The following is a 17,278-nucleotide window of genomic DNA, read 5'->3' as shown; positions in this document are numbered from 1 at the left end:
CCTTCCCAAGTTCTCTCACGTCACCCCGCTCCTCCGCTCTCTCCACTGGCTTCCAGTTGATGCTCGCATCCGCTACAAGACCATGGTGATTGCCTACGGAGCTGTGAAGGGAACGGCACCTCCATACCTTCAGGCTCTGATCAGGCCCTACACCCAAACAAGGGCACTGCGTTCATCCACCTCTGGCCTGCTGGCCCCCCTACCTCTGAGGAAGCACAGTTCCCGCTCAGCCCAGTCAAAACTGTTCGCTCCTCTGGCACCCCAATGGTGGAACAAGCTCCCTCACGACGCCAGGACAGCAGAGTCAATCACCACCTTCCGGAGACACCTGAAACCCCACCTCTTTAAAGAATACCTAGGATAGGATAAAGTAATCCTTCTAACCCCCCCCCCCCCCCTTAAAAGATTTAGATGCACTATTGTAAAGTGGTTGTTCCACTGGATATCATAAGGTGAATGCACCAATTTGTAAGTCGCTCTGGATAAGAGCGTCTGCTAAATGACTTAAATGTAATGTAAATGTAATGGTTAGGTCATGGTCAGTTGATCGTGGTTGGAGATAGGCTAACATGTAGTGGTAGCTAGTTAATAAAGAGTTATGTTAAGAAACATCCTGTAGTTCTGCGTTTTATTATTTTGTACAAAGCGTACAAAACAAGACATGGTGTCAGAAGTGGGATACCAACGTGTGCTCTGAGCGCACTATGTGAGAGAATCAGCGAATCAGCATCCCAAACGTTTGTTTGCGACGCAGATCGGGGTAGGCGAACTCTATTTCAATCAGATCCTGCGTTGACACCAGGCAGGGTGGATTGAGTCCGTTAGGTAACCGAGAAGTTGGAGTCAATTTGATACTTTTAGCTAGTAATATAAATGTTTTGAGATTCATTACCTGTTACTTACACCAAAGAAAGATGGGGAACCGTGTCCCTCGTGAGGATTACGAATGGGTTTATACAGATCAGCCACACGCAGACAGGAGGAAAGACATTTTGGGTGAGTATTTTCCTTTCTCCTCCTAGACCGCAATAGAAGCTAGCATTAGCTTGTCAGTTTGTATTGCTGGTCATTAATTATTTAGCTTGTTAGCTATAAATGTTCCTCTTGTCTTTCATCAAAGCTGGCTGCTAACTAGCTGAAGTTGGCTAGCTAACTAACTATAATCCCCTTTCAGATATGCTATGTAACTAGCAGTTGCTCACTGCAGCCACGGATGAATATATAATTAGCTAACTAATGATAATAGATAGCTAGCTAAATAATATAAATATATGCCATTTAACAGACAGTTATCGAAAGCGACTTAGTCATGCGTGCATACATTTTTCGTATGGGTGGCTGGCTAGTTACCTCGTCAGGCAGTGAGAGGGGAGTTGGATAGCATCTGATCTAATTGCAACCTTGCTGTTGTTACCAACACTATTCGTCATCTAGCTAGCTAGCCAGGCCAATTATTATGTAAAACGATTCTACAGGAACCCCTCTTTATACCTATATCGTCCATTTTAAAGGTATGACTCCAGTACATAGGCGGAGGCGCTCCAGTACAGTAGATGGCCGTAATGCACCATAACATTGGATGCCAACCGCTGATAAACCCCTCAAGAAGAGGGGGGGGACAACATTAGCTAGCTATAGCTAGTACACACCGGGGTAGAGCGTCCTTCGCTCCCACTGGTCGGGCACTGGTTTCCCGCCTGTCAAGAACGGTTTTCTCCGGTACACAGTGGGTGGGAGGCAGGGGCGAAGTACACTACCCCAGTGTGTACTAGCTAGCGAGGGGCGACCGGTAGACGGCGTCCTTGCAAGTGGTTTCATATTATGACAGAGATTAAAATATCCTTTAGAAAGGGAGAGGCTCTAATGACGCATCAACAAACATGGGTTGTTAATATGACTAGGATTGTGTCTTTGGCTGCTGGATAATGAAAGAAAGTTGAGAACATGAGAGAGATGCTGGTTTCAATGGCGTATGAGGACGTGTTTATAAAATTATCACCTTAACATTCCTATGGTCGGAACATGTCCAATAAAATGACAATGATGACAATTATGTTTATGGTTAAATAGTTTCAAAGGTGGGTGATGTTGCAGTGCGCAACAAGCAATGGCCCTTCTCTCCTATCTGAACGAACAGTGACTCAAGTACAGTGCATTCGGAAAGTATTCAGTCCCTTTGACTTTTTCCACATTTTATGTTAGTCTTATTCTAAAATTGATTAAATTGTTTTTTTCTCCCTCATTTACACACAATACTCCATAATGACAAAGCGAAAACAGGGTTAGAACATTTTGCAAAGATACATAAGTAACCAGGCCTTTATGAAACTCAAGACATAACAATTTTTTCAGTGGAAACACTGACGTGTGTGATATCCTAATTCAGCACAAATTGAAAGTTTAGGATTGGAAAATGGTGATGAGGATAATGTTTGAAAATAATAGTTACATCTGAGATGGAAAGCACCTCGCCAAAGTTTGACTGCTTCGCTAACGATTCGTTCTTTAACTACTATTTTAGTTTTTTCTGAGTGACTCGTTAATATCAGTCTTTCCTTTTGACCTGATGGTGTCGTGGAAATATTCAGTCAATAATATTTCTCAAATACTGGAGCTTGTGAGTTCTAACAGACTTTATTACAAAGTAACAGAAGCCGAGCTGGTTCATGAAGCAACTCCCTTTCCAGCCTTGGCAAACACTTTTTGTACAGGTTTCATCCTTATGTCACACACATAGTAACTCCTCTTTATGATAATGATTAATTCATTTACGAGCGCTGAATATGGCCGGTGTCAGTAAACGTCGGCAAAAAAGCATAATTAAATTGTTTCCAGCAGCGCAGTTAGTCACCAACGCTTTGGTTAACTTCTCTAGGGTAGGGGGAAGTATTTTGACGTCCGGATGAAAGGCGTGCCAAAATTAAACTGCCTGCTACTCAGGCTCAGAAGGTAGGATATGCATATTATCAGTAGATTTGGATAGAAAACACTCTGAAGTTTCTAAAACTGTTTGAATGATGTCTATGAGAATAACAGAACTTAAATGGCAGGCAAAAACCTGAGGTTTGTAGTTTTAAGTGATTGCCTATACAGTATACAGTGACGTAGGGTTCATTTTGCACTTCCTAAGGCTTCCACTAGATGTCAACAGTCTTTAGAACGTTGTTTCATGCTTTTACTGTGAATATGGAGCGAACAAGAGGGCCTGGAAGTTGATGAGTGAGAAAATGACATGAGCTCAGAGGCGTGCGCTCACGTGAGAGTTAGCTGTATTCCTTTTCTTTTCTGAAGACATTGGAATTGTCCGGTTGGAATATTACTGAAGATTTGTGTTAAAAACGTCCTAAAGATTGATGCTATACATCGTTTGACATATTTCTACGAACGTAAATAGAACTTTTTACTTTTCGTCGTGACATTTTGCGCACGCTTCCTGCATTTGGAGTAGTGGACTGAACGCGTGAACAAAAAGGAGGTATTTGGACATAATTGATGGACTTTATCGAACAAAACAAACATTTATTGGGGACCTGGAGTGCATTCTGATGATCATCAAAGGTAAGTCAATATTTATAATATTATTTCTGAGTTTTGTTGACTCCACAAAATGGCGGGTTTGGTTTCGTGTCTGAACGCTGTACTCAGATTATTGCAAAGTGTGCTTTCGCTGTAAAGTTTTTTTGAAATCTGATACAGCGGTTGCATTAAGGAGAAGTGTATCTATAATTCTTTGAAAAACAGTTTAATATTTTATCAACGTTTATGATGAGTATTTCTGTAAATTGATGTGCTCATTCACTGGAAGTTTTGGGAGGCAAAACATTTCTGAACATTACACGCCAATGTAAAATGGGGTTTTTGGATATAAATATGAACTTTACCGAGCAAAACATACATGTATTGTGTAACATGAAGTCCTACGAGTGCCATCTGATGAAGATCATCAAAGGTTAGTGATTCATTTTAGCTGTATTTCTGGTCTTTGTGACGCCTCTCCTTGCTTGGAAAATGGCTGTGTGGTTTTTCTTGTTTAGGTGCTGTCATAACATAATCTAATGTTATGCTTTCGCCGTAAAGCCTTTTTGAAATTGGACAATGTGTTTGGATTAACGAGAAGTGTATCTTTAAAATGGGATATAATGGTTGTATGTTTGAGAAATTTGAATGATGAGATTTTTGTTGTTTTGAATTTGTCTCCCTGCTATTTCACTGGCTGTTGGCAGTGTGTCCCGCAGGGATACCCACATACCCCAGAGAGGTTAACACAAACTGTCTAACCAGCTCTGCTAGGGCAAGTAAAATGGTCAGTGGTCTCATTTGTGTCTGGAAGTAGATAGCAAGCTAGCTAACGTTAGCTTGACTGCCTCGGCCCGAATGTCCAATGTGTGCTCCGGGAGCGAAACGGTCTGAATTTAACCAAGGGTTTTGTGTTTTTCATGGAATAGAAACACCATAATATTAATTAAGCAAGTACCAGTCAAAAGTTTGCACACACCTACTCATTCCAGGATTGTTCTATATTATTACTATTTTCTACATTGTAGAATAATAGTGAAGACATCACAACTATGAAATAACACACATGGAATCAGTTAAGAACAAATTATTATTTACAAGGACAGCCTACTCCTTCCTCCCCGTTGGGGGATTGAACCCCGGTCTCCCGCATGTCTGCAATATGGAAGACTATCAAATGCTTCTCAAAGATACCATCTGGTGGTCAAACTAGCAATAACTTGCAGTAACAGGAAAAAATGGCTGAGAATTAAATGACGTGCCACAGAATGCTGCAGCAGCACGCAAGGTGTGCCGCAGTATGACGCAACTTTTAAAGGAGGAACCACTGTAGCTAGTTTGATAGTTCACGTCACTGTGTGCTAGCATTATTCGGTCTCGCCCCTGCCTCCCGCCTGCTGTGTACCGGAGTTCTACTTAGGACTAGCCAGCTAAGGTAGCACACAGTGTCCTTCGCTCCTGCCTGCCAGACACCTGCCGTTGTTAACAGACCTGCAGGAAAAGTGAGCCCGACAGGCGGGGGCAAAAGGCACTATTTACCGGTGTACAGCTAGCTAGCTACCGTTGTCACCGCTTCTTCTGTGGGGCTTATTGGCGGCTGGCATCCACCGTTATTGTGCATTAATGCCACCTACTGTACTGGAGCTCACCCGCCTTGAAGTACAAGGAGGGGTTCCTGCAGATGCAGGAATGCCCACATGCAGGAACACCCAAATTGCGGGTCGCAATTGCACCCTTCGCGGCTCCAGTGAGACATGCCCCGACCAACAACTGTCTGTTATATATGCACAAAAGAAAGTAGATCACGCTGCAGGCAGCATAGAGGAGAACAATATGTTTAGAACTGATAATTTATTGTAAGAATGAACACTATTAATTGAATTGTTATAATGGGCACAGCATTGTAGAACCAAAACGTACACAAATCGTTTGGGAGGGGATACAGTTCAAACGATATTGTGCTTATCACCCTCACGGCAGTCGCAATGCATTCCGCCAAGAGTCGTGCGCGATCTAGTCCGGTTGCGGCCACACCTAGACCTCGTTTCAAATGCATCAAGAAATAATCTTATTTGTATGCCTAGCAAATCAACACGTTTACAAGCATCAGTCACAAAATGACAGCTCCAGAATCATGACTCTTTCAAGTTTTCAGTTCATTGGTCGCCGGTAGAGGATCCTGCATGCTCTGGGCATTGAGTATCACATTATGAGTCAAAATACCCATAAAACCTAGTGGTCAAACAAGGAAATGGTTCCAGTCATTTTCCCACCATTCATTTTTCCCATAGGGGATTTTAGAAACACTTCAAATAATGTCTGTTTCGTGTAGGCTTACCCTGGCGGGATGTTTTGATAACCATGTAAATCTCTGTCAAAACTTCCCATCACTACAGTGGACCACGCTGGATCAGGTGGTTGATGGCGTTTGAACTGTTTGCGGATGGTAAAATATTAATACTATCCGGTGACATGAATGCGGTTACAAAACAACGGAGGAGAGCTTTGCTTCTACATCAGGGATGGGCAACTTTGATGGGGGTGGAGGCCACAAAAAATCTGAATTAATGAGGGGCCGTAGTTGCTCGTGGGTCCATACCGCCTCAAAACGAACAGCAATCAAAACATTTTTAGCTGACATGGGCTAATTCACCCACTATCAGTGACTGACATAACAAGAGAGATTGCTGATACACAACCACATTTTTAAATTGCACCTTGTGTATTCTGCTATTCTAACTTTCAAGAGTCAGAGGGCTAGTTGCCCATCCCTGTTCTACATCATGCTGGGACAGATGTGCAGGACATTTTCAACACACTCGCAGACACCTAAAGGACTACATCAGGGCTGTGGCTGTGTTGAATGCATACTTCGTGCTACAGGTATACACGGCGTTCGTGAGACAGGCATTTTATCAACTGACAAACTAGTGAGAGAGTTTAGTCATTTGTTACTCCTCTTAGACAAGCAGCTAAAGACTGACTTTGCTGGCGATAAGGACAGTCGGATTAGAGATGCCATACTGAGTAAGTGTAAATCAGAATATGTGCACCGTAAGCTATTGGAGGAGGGCCCTGGGCTAACAGTGACGTCACTCAATCTAGCCGCACAATGTGAAAATTGAAATACAAATGGCCGCCATGCATGTGAGTACGGCTGCGAAGGATAATGAGACTGTGTATTGTGTTTTTGAAAAAGGGGGGGAAATATCACAAAAGGGGGCAGAGACAGAATGCAGATGGAAAAGACACAAAGTGTGCTATCGTTGTGGACATGCAGCTCATTTTGCAAAGGACCCTAGTTGTCCAGCATGTGGGCAGGCCTGCAAGAAATGTAACGATGGACCATTTTGCTAAAATGTGCAATTGTTTTGTCACATGCACTTCATGTGAGGGCTCTAGCTTTAGCTCACCAGGGACATTTGGGCATTGTAGGCACAAAACAACGTCTCAGGAGTAAAGTATGGTGGCTGGGCATGGACAAGGCTGCAGAGTGACACGTCATGTCATTCTTGCCAGATTGTAGCACGACCAGAAGTGCCAGAACCGCTGAGACCCACAGCACTACCTGACTGGCTGTGGCAGGACGTCTCCACTGTCCTATTGTGTCCACTACTAACCGGACACTACTCCAAACTCAATATTTTCAGTCGTCATGGTCTACCAATAACAATCCGATCTGATTGTGTCCCAAAGTACATGTCATCTCAGTCCCACAACTTCTGCCAGGAAAACGGGATACAGCAGGTGTAAACGACGCCAAAATGGGCAAAGGCAAATGAGGAAGTGGAGCTGCAAATTGCGTCTCATGAAATGGATTCGCATTGCACAAGCGGAGGGGCTGGACTGGAAGCTGGAGCTACGCAAATACATCAGTCCACAGAGCATCTGTGTAATGATCATGCTGTTTAATCAGCTTCTTGATATGCCACATCTGTCAGGTGGATGAATTATCTTGGCAAAGGAGAAATGCTCACTAACAGGGATGTAAACACATTTGTGCACAATTTGAGAGAAATAAGCTTTTTGTGTGTATGAAACATTTCTTGGATCAACACTTTACATGTTGCGTTTCTATTTTTGTTCAGTGTAATAAGAAACTGAACAGATTTTCAGACCGTTGGATTCGATTCAGTATAATATTCTGATTTAGCACAAGTTGTAAATCTTAGATTGAACACCATGCACTTTCCCCACCCTGTGAAGTTCATAACTTATTTCATCTGTAACCTAATAAACTGCATGCTTTCCCAAGACGTAGTGGAAGGACCACACAACATATCGCGTGACCCTGAAGTTTACTTCAATATGATGGTTATTATATAAATATTTGCGCATAACAATTTACACCACTATTTCTCGCTAACCTGTTCACCTGACCACTTCTTGGGAATTCACAATTCCTCTGGGGAGAGAGAATGTGTGAGAAATCTGAGTAGTCTCCAAGACAAAACAGAGCCACCTTTGCAAAATATTTACCATAGGGCTATTTCTGACAGTTCCCGGGAAACCGAGTTTCGTTTTCACTTCTGGAGTAATTATTATAAAGTCGGCTTTACCTGTTCACCTGACCAGGTCTGGGAATTCACAATTCCTCCGGGGAGAGAGAATGTGTGAGAAATCTGAGGAGTCTCCAAGACAATGCAGAGCCACCTTCACAAAATATTTACCTTAGGGCTATTTCTGCCAGTGCTGGGAAACAGTTTCATTTTCACGTCTAGGAAATCATACTGTGCTTTTATTCATATTTCAAGAGTGCTTAGGTTTTTATTGTTGTATTACCTACTGAGAAGGCGACGCCATAATGATTGCAGTTAATATAGGGGACAACAACACTGATAAAACCTAAAATACATCACCAGACTGCAATACTAGCCAGTATCCACCCCGTCTCGACGGTAGTAACTAGCAGTGTCCCTCTGTGCCTCCTGGTGCTGCTGTACAGTCGTGGCCAAATGTTTTGAGAATGGCACAAATATTAATTTTCACAAAGTCTGCTGCCTCAGTTTGTATGATGGCAATTTGCATATACTCCAGAATGTTATGAAGAGTGATTAGATGAATTGCAATTAATTGCAAAGTCCCTCTTTGCCATGCAAATGAACTGAATCCCCCAAAAAACATTTCCACTGCATTTCAGCCCTGCCACAAAAGGACCAGCTTACATGTCAGTGATTCTCTCGTTAACACAGGTGAGTGTTGACGAGGACAAGGCTGGAGATCACTGTCATGCTAATTTGAGTTTGAATAACAGACTGGAAGCTTCAAAAGGAGGGTGGTGCTTGGAATCATTGTTCTTCCTCTGTCAACCATTGTTACCTGCAAGGAAACACGTGCTGTCATCATTGCTTTGCACAAAAAGGGCTTCACAGGCATGGATATTGCTGCCAGTAAGATTGCACCTAAATCAACCATTTATCAGATCAACAAGAACTTCAAGGAGAGCGGTTCAATTGTTGTGAAGAAGGCTTCAGGGCGCCCAAGAAAGTCCAGCAAGCGCCAGGACCGTCTCCTAAAGTTGATTCAGCTGCGGGATCGGGGCACCACCAGTACAGAGCTTGCTCAGGAATGGCAGCAGGCAGGTGTGAGTGCATCTGCACGCACAGTGAGGTGAAGACTTTTGGAGGATGACCTGGTGTCAAGAAGGGCAGCAAAGAAGCCACTTCTCTCCAGGAAAAACATCAGGGACAGACTGATATTCTGCAAAAGGTACAGGGATTTTACTGCTGAGTACTGGGGTAAAGTCATTTTTTCTGAATCCCCTTTCCGATTTGTTTGGGGCATCCGGAAAAAAGCTTGTCCGGAGAAGACAAGGTGAGCACTACCATCAGTCCTGTGTCATGCCAACAGTAAAGCATCCTGAGACCATTCATGTGATGGGTTGCTTCTCAGCCAAGGGAGTGGGCTCACTCACAATTTTGCCTAAGAGCACAGCCATGAATAAAGAATGTTACCAACACATCCTCCAAAAGCAACTTCTCCCAACTATCCAGGAACAGTTTGGTTAAGAACAATGCCTTTTCCAGCATGATGGAGCACCTTGCCATAAGGCAAAAGTGATCACTAAGTGGCTCGGGGAACAAAACATCGATATTTTGGGTCCATGGCCAGGAAACTCCCCAGACCTTAATCCCATTGAGAACATGTGGTCAATCCTCAAGAGGCGGGTGGACAAACAAAAACCCACAAATTCGGACAAACTCCAAGCATATGCAAGAATTGGCTGCCATCAGTCAGGATGTGGCCCAGAAGTTAATTGACAGCATGCCAGGGCGGATTGCAGAGGTCTTGAAAAAGAAGGGTCAACACTGCAAATATTGACTCTTTGCATCAACTTCATGTAATTGTCAATAAAAGCCTTTGACACTTATGAAATGCTTGTAATTATACTTCAGTACGCCATAGTAACATCTGACAAAAATATCTAAAGACACTGAAGCAGCAAACTTTGTGGAAATTAATATTTGTGTCATTCTCACAACTTTTGGCCACGACTGTACTCCCATAGCTTACAAATTATTCAGACAGGATAAGATTCCTTTGTCACTAACCAGGTTTTCATCCAAACTTTTCATGCGAGGGATGTACGTTAGATAGAAAAAATTTCACAACTGGCCTGATGGAAACAGCACATTTGTCGGTGAACTTCCCAAATGTCGACAAAACAAAATACACTATAAAAAGTGGGCTCTTTGTCTGTGAAATTAATTAAGCCGACTTTATAATAATTACTCCAAATCAATAGTTCGATTTTTTTGGAGTGATGTCTGATCACTCCACAAAGTCATAAGTTGTGCAATTGGATGGGAGTGCTGGACTATTGACAGCTAGCCACCTTCCACCTGATTAAATGTTTTTCCTCTGTCAGCCTTTATCATCCTTATTTCAGTAGCACTGATGAAACTAACCAAAGTGTGTTACACTGTGATAGGACAGAAAGCCAACAATGTAACTTCAATTGTTGAGTATGATTTGGTTATAACAGTGCCTTGATAAACCACCCACTCCCATGGTTAGAAAGGTGAATGGTCATTAGTCAAGAAGCAGTCAGTGAGTAGCAGGCTAAACAGTCTGTCCACACATCCATTACAAGTAACACAGTAAACTCAAGGTCAGCATGGCCTGGTTTTCACTTTCTAGCTTATAGCCTAGTTTAATAAATCCCTGTGATTTTAATATAGGCCTACACACACAAAATAATCAACTTCTGTACACTGCAGGTGCTACAAACACTTAAACAAACATTTAAAGTACCGTAAATTCCGGACTATAAGCCGCAACTTTTTTCCCAGGCTTTGAACCTCGCGGCTTAAACAATGACGCGGCTAATATGGATTTTTCCCACTTTCAAATTTTTTTTCTACAAAAAAACACGTTCTGTGACGTGCTCAGTTTTTTTGGCGGCATGAAGCTTTCATTAGACCAATGAAATTGCCGAACGGGTTAAGGTCAAACAACTTTTTTGTTTACTGTTTAGATTAAATCGAGCGCTCTCAAACTTCCCATCATTCTGATTACGGTAGTCATTTTGTCACCCTCATCATGGCAAAGACACGGCGAAATGCATATGATGCCGCTTTCAAGTTGAAGGCGATTTGATCTGGCTGTTGGAAAAGGAAATAGAGCTGCTGCAAGGGAGTCGATGATAATACGTTGGAAACGGCAGCGTGAGGAATTGATTCAGTGCAAAAAGACAACTAAAGCTTACTGCTAATTTTTTGTTACAAGCTGTGTTTCGTTAAAGCCTGTGTAAAGTTAATTTGTTTCAATGTACCGGTAGGCACCTGCGGCTTATAGACATGTGCGGCTTATTTATGTAAAAAATATTTATATTTTTTTTAATTCAGTGGGTGCGGCTTATATTCAGGTGCGCTTAATAGTCCGGAAATTACGGTAGACCACTACAAGCTGGTAATGTTGTATGGGACCCAGCAATTGTGAGTAGATCAGGCTATATCACCATGTGCATTGTTACAATTGACTGTTCCACCTACCTGATAAAGGTTTTCCTATTCCTTTGTACACCCCCATGTTTGTGTCCAAAACAAGTTTTTATTTTATTATTTCTCCCCAATTTCGATCTTGTCTCATTGCTGCACCTCCCCAATGGGCTCGGGAGGCGAAGGTCGAGTCATGCATCCCACGAAACATGACCCGCCAACACCAGCCCGCTGAACCTGCAAGCCAGCCGCACCAATGTGTCGGAGGAAACACCATTCAACTGACGACCGAGGTCAGCCTCCAGGCGCCCGGCCCGCCACAAGGAGTCGCAAGAGCGCGATGAGCCCAAGTAAAGCACCCCCCCGGCCAAACCCTTCCCTAACCCAGACGACGCTGGGCCAATTATGCGCCGCCCTATGGGACTCCCGATCAAGGCAGGCTGTGATACAGCCTGGGATCGAACCGAGTCTGTAGTGATGCCTCTAGCACTGCGATGTAGTGCCTTAGACCGCTGCGCCACTCGGGAGGCCCCGTACAACTGGTTTGGAAGAGAGGGTGGTAAGTTCCACATTTCACTCATTCTCCATCGGCTGAGAAATCAAGGTGGTAATAAGGATGTCACCGTTTTTTTTAAATGTTGGTGTTGCTTACCTTAACCCATATTGGTGAAATTCTAGTTAGGTGGTACAACCTGATAGGCCTGCATCAACCTTCCACCCATGTCCCAGTCTTGACCTCCTGTATGGTTTGTTCTCATGAATATGAAATGTTTTTCGGGCCCATGTCATTTGAAGGCCAATTAGCCCGCTTAATGTAGTTGGCAATAATTACGCTAGGCCTACAGTGACTTACAAGACTTTGATACTAGCAGAGGCATTTCATCATTTTTATACTGTGTGATAACTTTGATCATGCTTTAGGCCAAACCATCTTCTTTGATTTTTGTCACCCATTGGCTGGGCCCTAGTGGACCTAGGCCTAATCTGAAACCACCCTTTGTGCACATTAGGTTACTTTTTAGTCAGGAGAGATTTAAGGTAAGTTCTCAAGGTGACATGACATTGTTACAAAATGTAAATTGTGACATCCAGACTGATTTATTTGCAAATGGAGGGTGGATTTGGTAAGCTTATTTGCATTGCTCGTATTCTTTAAAAGTACATGAATCATTGTGGCCTCTCGTCCTGCTGTGGCTGACAGTCAAATAAGATACCAGTATAATTTAGTGCTGTTTTGAATGGCAATTGCCAGACTATTCCTGCAGGCACTTTTTTTTATCAATGGTGTTTGTGGTTGACAGTTTGGGCCTGTCCTGACTGAGCTTTTTAAGGGGCCATTTGACAGAAGTAGCAACAATGCAAAACTCTAGGGCTTGAGGGCTTGCAAACGGTTACAAATTGTAGGAAATGGCTGATAGTCTTTATATTATGATTGTAACAATTTAAAGTTATGAATTAGAATGACATGACGAAAGGAGTTGTGTATCAGTGTTTTTTTTTATTTTTTATTAGTGCTTTGTCAGATAAGTAGGCTAAGTTTTCAAAATAAATTAACCAAAATGGTATTCTTTCTCTTCTCTAACAGCAAAGTACCCAGAAATAAAGACCCTAATGGGGCCTGATCCCAGGCTGAAGTGGATTGTTTGCATGATGGTACTCATCCAGTTTTTAGCATTCTATCTGGTCAAAGACCTAGACTGGAAATGGGTCTTGTTCTGGACTTATGCCTTTGGCAGCTGTATCAACCACTCCATGACCCTGGCCATCCATGAGATCTCCCACAACACAGCGTTTGGCAACAACAGGGCCATGTGGAACCGCTGGTTCGCCATGTTTGCCAACCTGCCCATTGGGCTGCCGTATTCTGCCTCCTTTAAGCGCTACCACCTGGACCACCACCGCTACCTGGGAGGAGATGGCGTGGACGTGGACATCCCCACTGAATTTGAGGGCTGGTTCTTCTGCACACGCTTCCGTAAGTTTGTCTGGATCATCCTTCAGCCTCTGTTCTATGCAATCCGCCCTCTCTGCATCAACCCCAAGCCCATCACCAGGCTGGAGGTGGCCAACGTGGCCGTGCAGCTGTCCTTCAATGTGGCCCTCTACTGGCTGTGTGGAGCCAAGCCTGTGGTCTACATGATGGCAGGTTCCTTGCTGGGAATGGGCTTGCACCCCATTTCTGGACACTTCATCGCTGAGCACTACATGTTCCTCAAGGGCCATGAGACGTACTCATACTATGGCTCCCTCAACCTGCTCACCTTCAACGTGGGCTACCACAACGAGCACCACGACTTCCCCAGCATCCCAGGACGTAGGCTACCTCTGGTACGGTATAGGTGTTGAAATCATTGGGGCTCTATGGAGAGGAAAGACATGTTATCGAACCAATTTTAGAATTCTAACTGTTAAATAAACAATTGGTATTTGGGGGCAGGAGCAGAAGTTGTAGTTGTCTTAGTGACGGTTCCATAGCTCCTTTACAGTAATGAAGTGCTTAGTAATTAACTTGTATTTGTATACAGCTTACATTTGCAGCCAGAAGTGCTTGTCATGATGAAACATGTTAAGTAATAAAAAAATAAAAGGGTAATAAAAATATAAGAACATCTGTAAAACAACCATATTCCTCCAAATATGTTTAGGCAGACTGTTCCAATGTCTAGGCTCAGCAGAAAAGCATTTGACTTCACCAGACCCAGGGAGACTTTAACCTCTAGCTCTCTTTCATTGCACATTCTGTGTTTGGAGATGTAAATGATTTAAAGGATTGCCATTGCACAAAGAACGTCTAGCCTATACGTTGGTTTGTGGGGAAAACTGTTGCATTGACTATTCTTATCTGATTCAGGACGCTGCAATTTTGTTTTGTTTGATTGGAACTTAGAGAAACACTTGACGATGCAATATGCATAAATTGCTCCCCCATTTCCTTGTTGATAAAATTCTAATAGTTTGCTTAATTTCTGTGCTAATTTCTGTGCTGCTATTTCTATGCTGCCCAAACTTAATGGGCAGCATAGAAATAGCACAGACAGAACAAATTTACCTTCTCAAACTTGCTTTCATTGAGAATGACAGCTCTAGGACTCAATTTATGTGGATTTGGTCTAGTCGACCCAAAAAGTGACATATTGCAGCTTTATGGTGAAGATACTTATAGCAAACTGTTTGTTTTCTCCCTTCACCTAGGTGAAGAAAATCGCATCGGAGTACTACGATGACCTGCCCCAGTACACCTCATGGGTGAAGGTCCTGTATGACTTCATTATGGACGACCAGCTATGCCCCTACTCTCGTGTGAAGAGGAGGCTAAAGGGAGATGTCAAGCTGGAGTAAATCCTTCCCCTCCCTCTCTTGTACTCTAACAAAAAAACTCTGAAGTAAATTGACACCAGCCCCAATTAACCACCAAGACTTAACAGCTTTTGCATATTAATACATATTTGTAGAGAATGTCGGTGGACAGTATGTGAGACATGTATGTTGTTTTCCCCCTCAGGAACAACTGAAAGGGGTGATGGAACATGGTTGTATATTCCTCTCTATCAGAATTACAATTTCAACCATTACTGCTTGCATTCCAGTTAGTCCTTATTACACAAGATTGTCATTTCTCCTATTTGTTTTTCCTGAAAAGCCCATTTATTGCAGTTGTGGTCATTTTAGAAAGCTGTAATAGGAATGATGGCAAGTCTGAATATTTTTCTAGTCACAAATTTGTATTATTAATTTATATGAAGAATTTAATGTGTTGAATGTTTGAGATCCTGTTTTTATAGTTATTTTATGATCAGTTTTATTTAATCTCTTTGAAAGAAGTTGTGTAGCAATATACAACCATATCTTATTGAATGTTTTTATTGGAAAGGGTGGAGGATACTCTTGCACCAGTTAGATCAGGCCACCTAAACACACTGAGTTTTTTTGCTGCTTTGGGGGAGTGAGAAGCCTAGCTTATCACTTCTCTTATGTGTCTACTGAGGCGGGTTGCAAATTCCATGCTAGAAATGTAATGTTCTCATTTCACTTGTAAAATATGGAGTTCTGTCCTTTTCTTGTAGACTACTACACTTACCATATGACAGTGTGTGTAGAATGAACATATTGGCTAAAGTTGAGCTTATTTTAGATCTGGGTGCCATTTTTTTTGTATTGTGCTTGCCAACACCTCTGTTCAATAGCTGATTGTCTGAATCAGTTATTGCTCCAATTTTACATTTAGTTTGACACAATGGGGAGAAAGAATGGCATTAGATCAAACATTGTCACTTGTTTTGTTTGTGCTTTTATGGAAAGAATGTGGCCTTAAATGTGTAAATTACTGTAATGCAGATGCTGGGTACATATCTTGTCAGATGGTGGAAATACAAAAGGACTAGCCTATAGCTTATGTATGCCCCAAACACCAAATTGTCAGGACTTATTGAGGGTTCTCCTTTTATAAAAACTCAAAATGCAGGTGAAAAATCTAATGAATGTTATAGCAAATTTTGTTTTTAGACAATGAGTCTTTCAACAATCACTATGCTGAGTCTCTTATGGAAACCCAATCAAAGGCCAAATTAATTGAAACCAAATATAGATAAGAGTAACTCTTAAGTCTGTCCTTTGTTCCATGTACTGTATGATTAATGTTACAATTCCACTAGATTCTAAGTCTTGATTATTTCCAATTGTGTCCTTAACATTTGCAATGACGTAAGTAGCTTAATCTGTGAGAAAGACAAAATAGCTTATTTTAAGATGGCGATTGACCTCAAGAACCGGGTCACACCCTTAGTCATTGCGTTTGAAAGCCTCTCAAATATGTCACTTTAAAGTAGCTACCACTGAGGGAGAGAAAGCCAATTGGTGTATCACATAGCCAAACCATGATGGGGATTGGAAACTTGCTTACATTGGTGCTGAATCACAAATTGACCCTTATACTCTCCATGTAGGTCTGGAATGATAATAGTTCCATCTTGCCCTCTGATTGGCCATATCGAATAGACCTACACTTATCCAATCTACTACAGATGTACCTAGGGTTGATTGGAGATTCAGGGGGCCTCTGAAACAAGGTAGAGGGGCTGTTAGTTACATCTACGTCAGTATTAAACGTCAGCTGAACTCATGCTACGGGTGAAAGAATTCTAGAAAGAGTAGTGTTTATATTCTCAACTCAAACATTTTAATTAGGAATATTCCGCAGCAAGAGTCATGATTCCATCCTCATTGAGTAACACCTGATTTTTGCATTACTGCATCCAATGATTTTATTAAACTTATTGACCTTGTTTTGTCTCATCCTTTTTGATGGTTAACCATAAGGTCCTGTCATAAAATGGAGTAGCAGGTCAGACCTATTGGGTATCAGCTAGAGCTGTACTGGTAATTGCATTAAGGCTGGGGTTGGTTAGGTTACTTTACGTAATCCGTTAGTTACCTGTCATGTGTAATCATTAATGTAACAGATTACCCAAACTACCAATCTGATTACATTCAGTTACTTTAGACTACTTTAAGGCATTAGAAGACAAAAAGTCCTCACCAGGGTCTTGGCCTGACTGCAGTTCGGCGTCGTAACTGAGACACGGATGAATCCGTTTCAACTGTACCGGGCAGAGGGCGGACCGCATGTGTTGACCGGAGTGCCCCATGATGGCGTTGGGGTTATGGTGTGGGCAGGCATAAGCGGCGGACAACGAACACAGGCATTTTATCAATGGAAATTTGAATGCAGCGATACCTTGATGAGATCCTGAGGCCCCTTGTCATATCAGTCATCTGCCACCATCACCTCATATGGTTCAGCATGGCCCCATGTCGCAAGGATC

General features: G+C 42.4%; 1 protein-coding gene across 2 annotated transcripts; it reads left to right on the top strand.

Annotated features, from left to right (window-relative positions):
* Window positions 1–596: 596 nt before the first annotated feature.
* On the top strand, window positions 597–16,738 carry LOC106576957 (sphingolipid delta(4)-desaturase DES1). Of its 2 annotated transcripts, none has more exons than XM_014154530.3 (3): window positions 597–996; window positions 13,042–13,784; window positions 14,649–16,738. In XM_014154530.3, the coding sequence occupies exons 1-3, from the start codon at window positions 915–917 to the stop codon at window positions 14,793–14,795; spliced, it is 972 nt and encodes a 323-aa protein (XP_014010005.2). In that variant the 5' UTR covers window positions 597–914; the 3' UTR covers window positions 14,796–16,738. The 2 variants fall into 2 exon arrangements, with proteins under 2 accessions (XP_014010005.2, XP_045556731.1); XM_045700775.2 differs by lacking the exon at window positions 597–996 and adding an exon at window positions 2,788–2,949.
* The last annotated feature ends 540 nt before the right edge of the window (window positions 16,739–17,278 follow it).

Source organism: Salmo salar, chromosome 18 (assembly GCF_965601325.2).
Source record: "Salmo salar chromosome 18, fSalSal1, whole genome shotgun sequence".
Classification (NCBI taxonomy): domain Eukaryota; kingdom Metazoa; phylum Chordata; class Actinopteri; order Salmoniformes; family Salmonidae; genus Salmo; species Salmo salar.
The sequence above is the reverse complement of the archived record's forward strand: the minus strand, read 5'-3'. Positions and strand labels throughout refer to the sequence as shown.

Coding starts and splice junctions, on each gene's coding strand:
- LOC106576957 (XM_014154530.3), top strand. CDS start 915: ATGGGGAACCGTGTCCCTCGTGAGGATTACGAATGGGTTTATACAGAT. Junction 997..13,041: donor CAGGAGGAAAGACATTTTGG/GTGAGTATTTTC, acceptor CTTCTCTAACAG/CAAAGTACCCAGAAATAAAG. Junction 13,785..14,648: donor CAGGACGTAGGCTACCTCTG/GTACGGTATAGG, acceptor CCCTTCACCTAG/GTGAAGAAAATCGCATCGGA.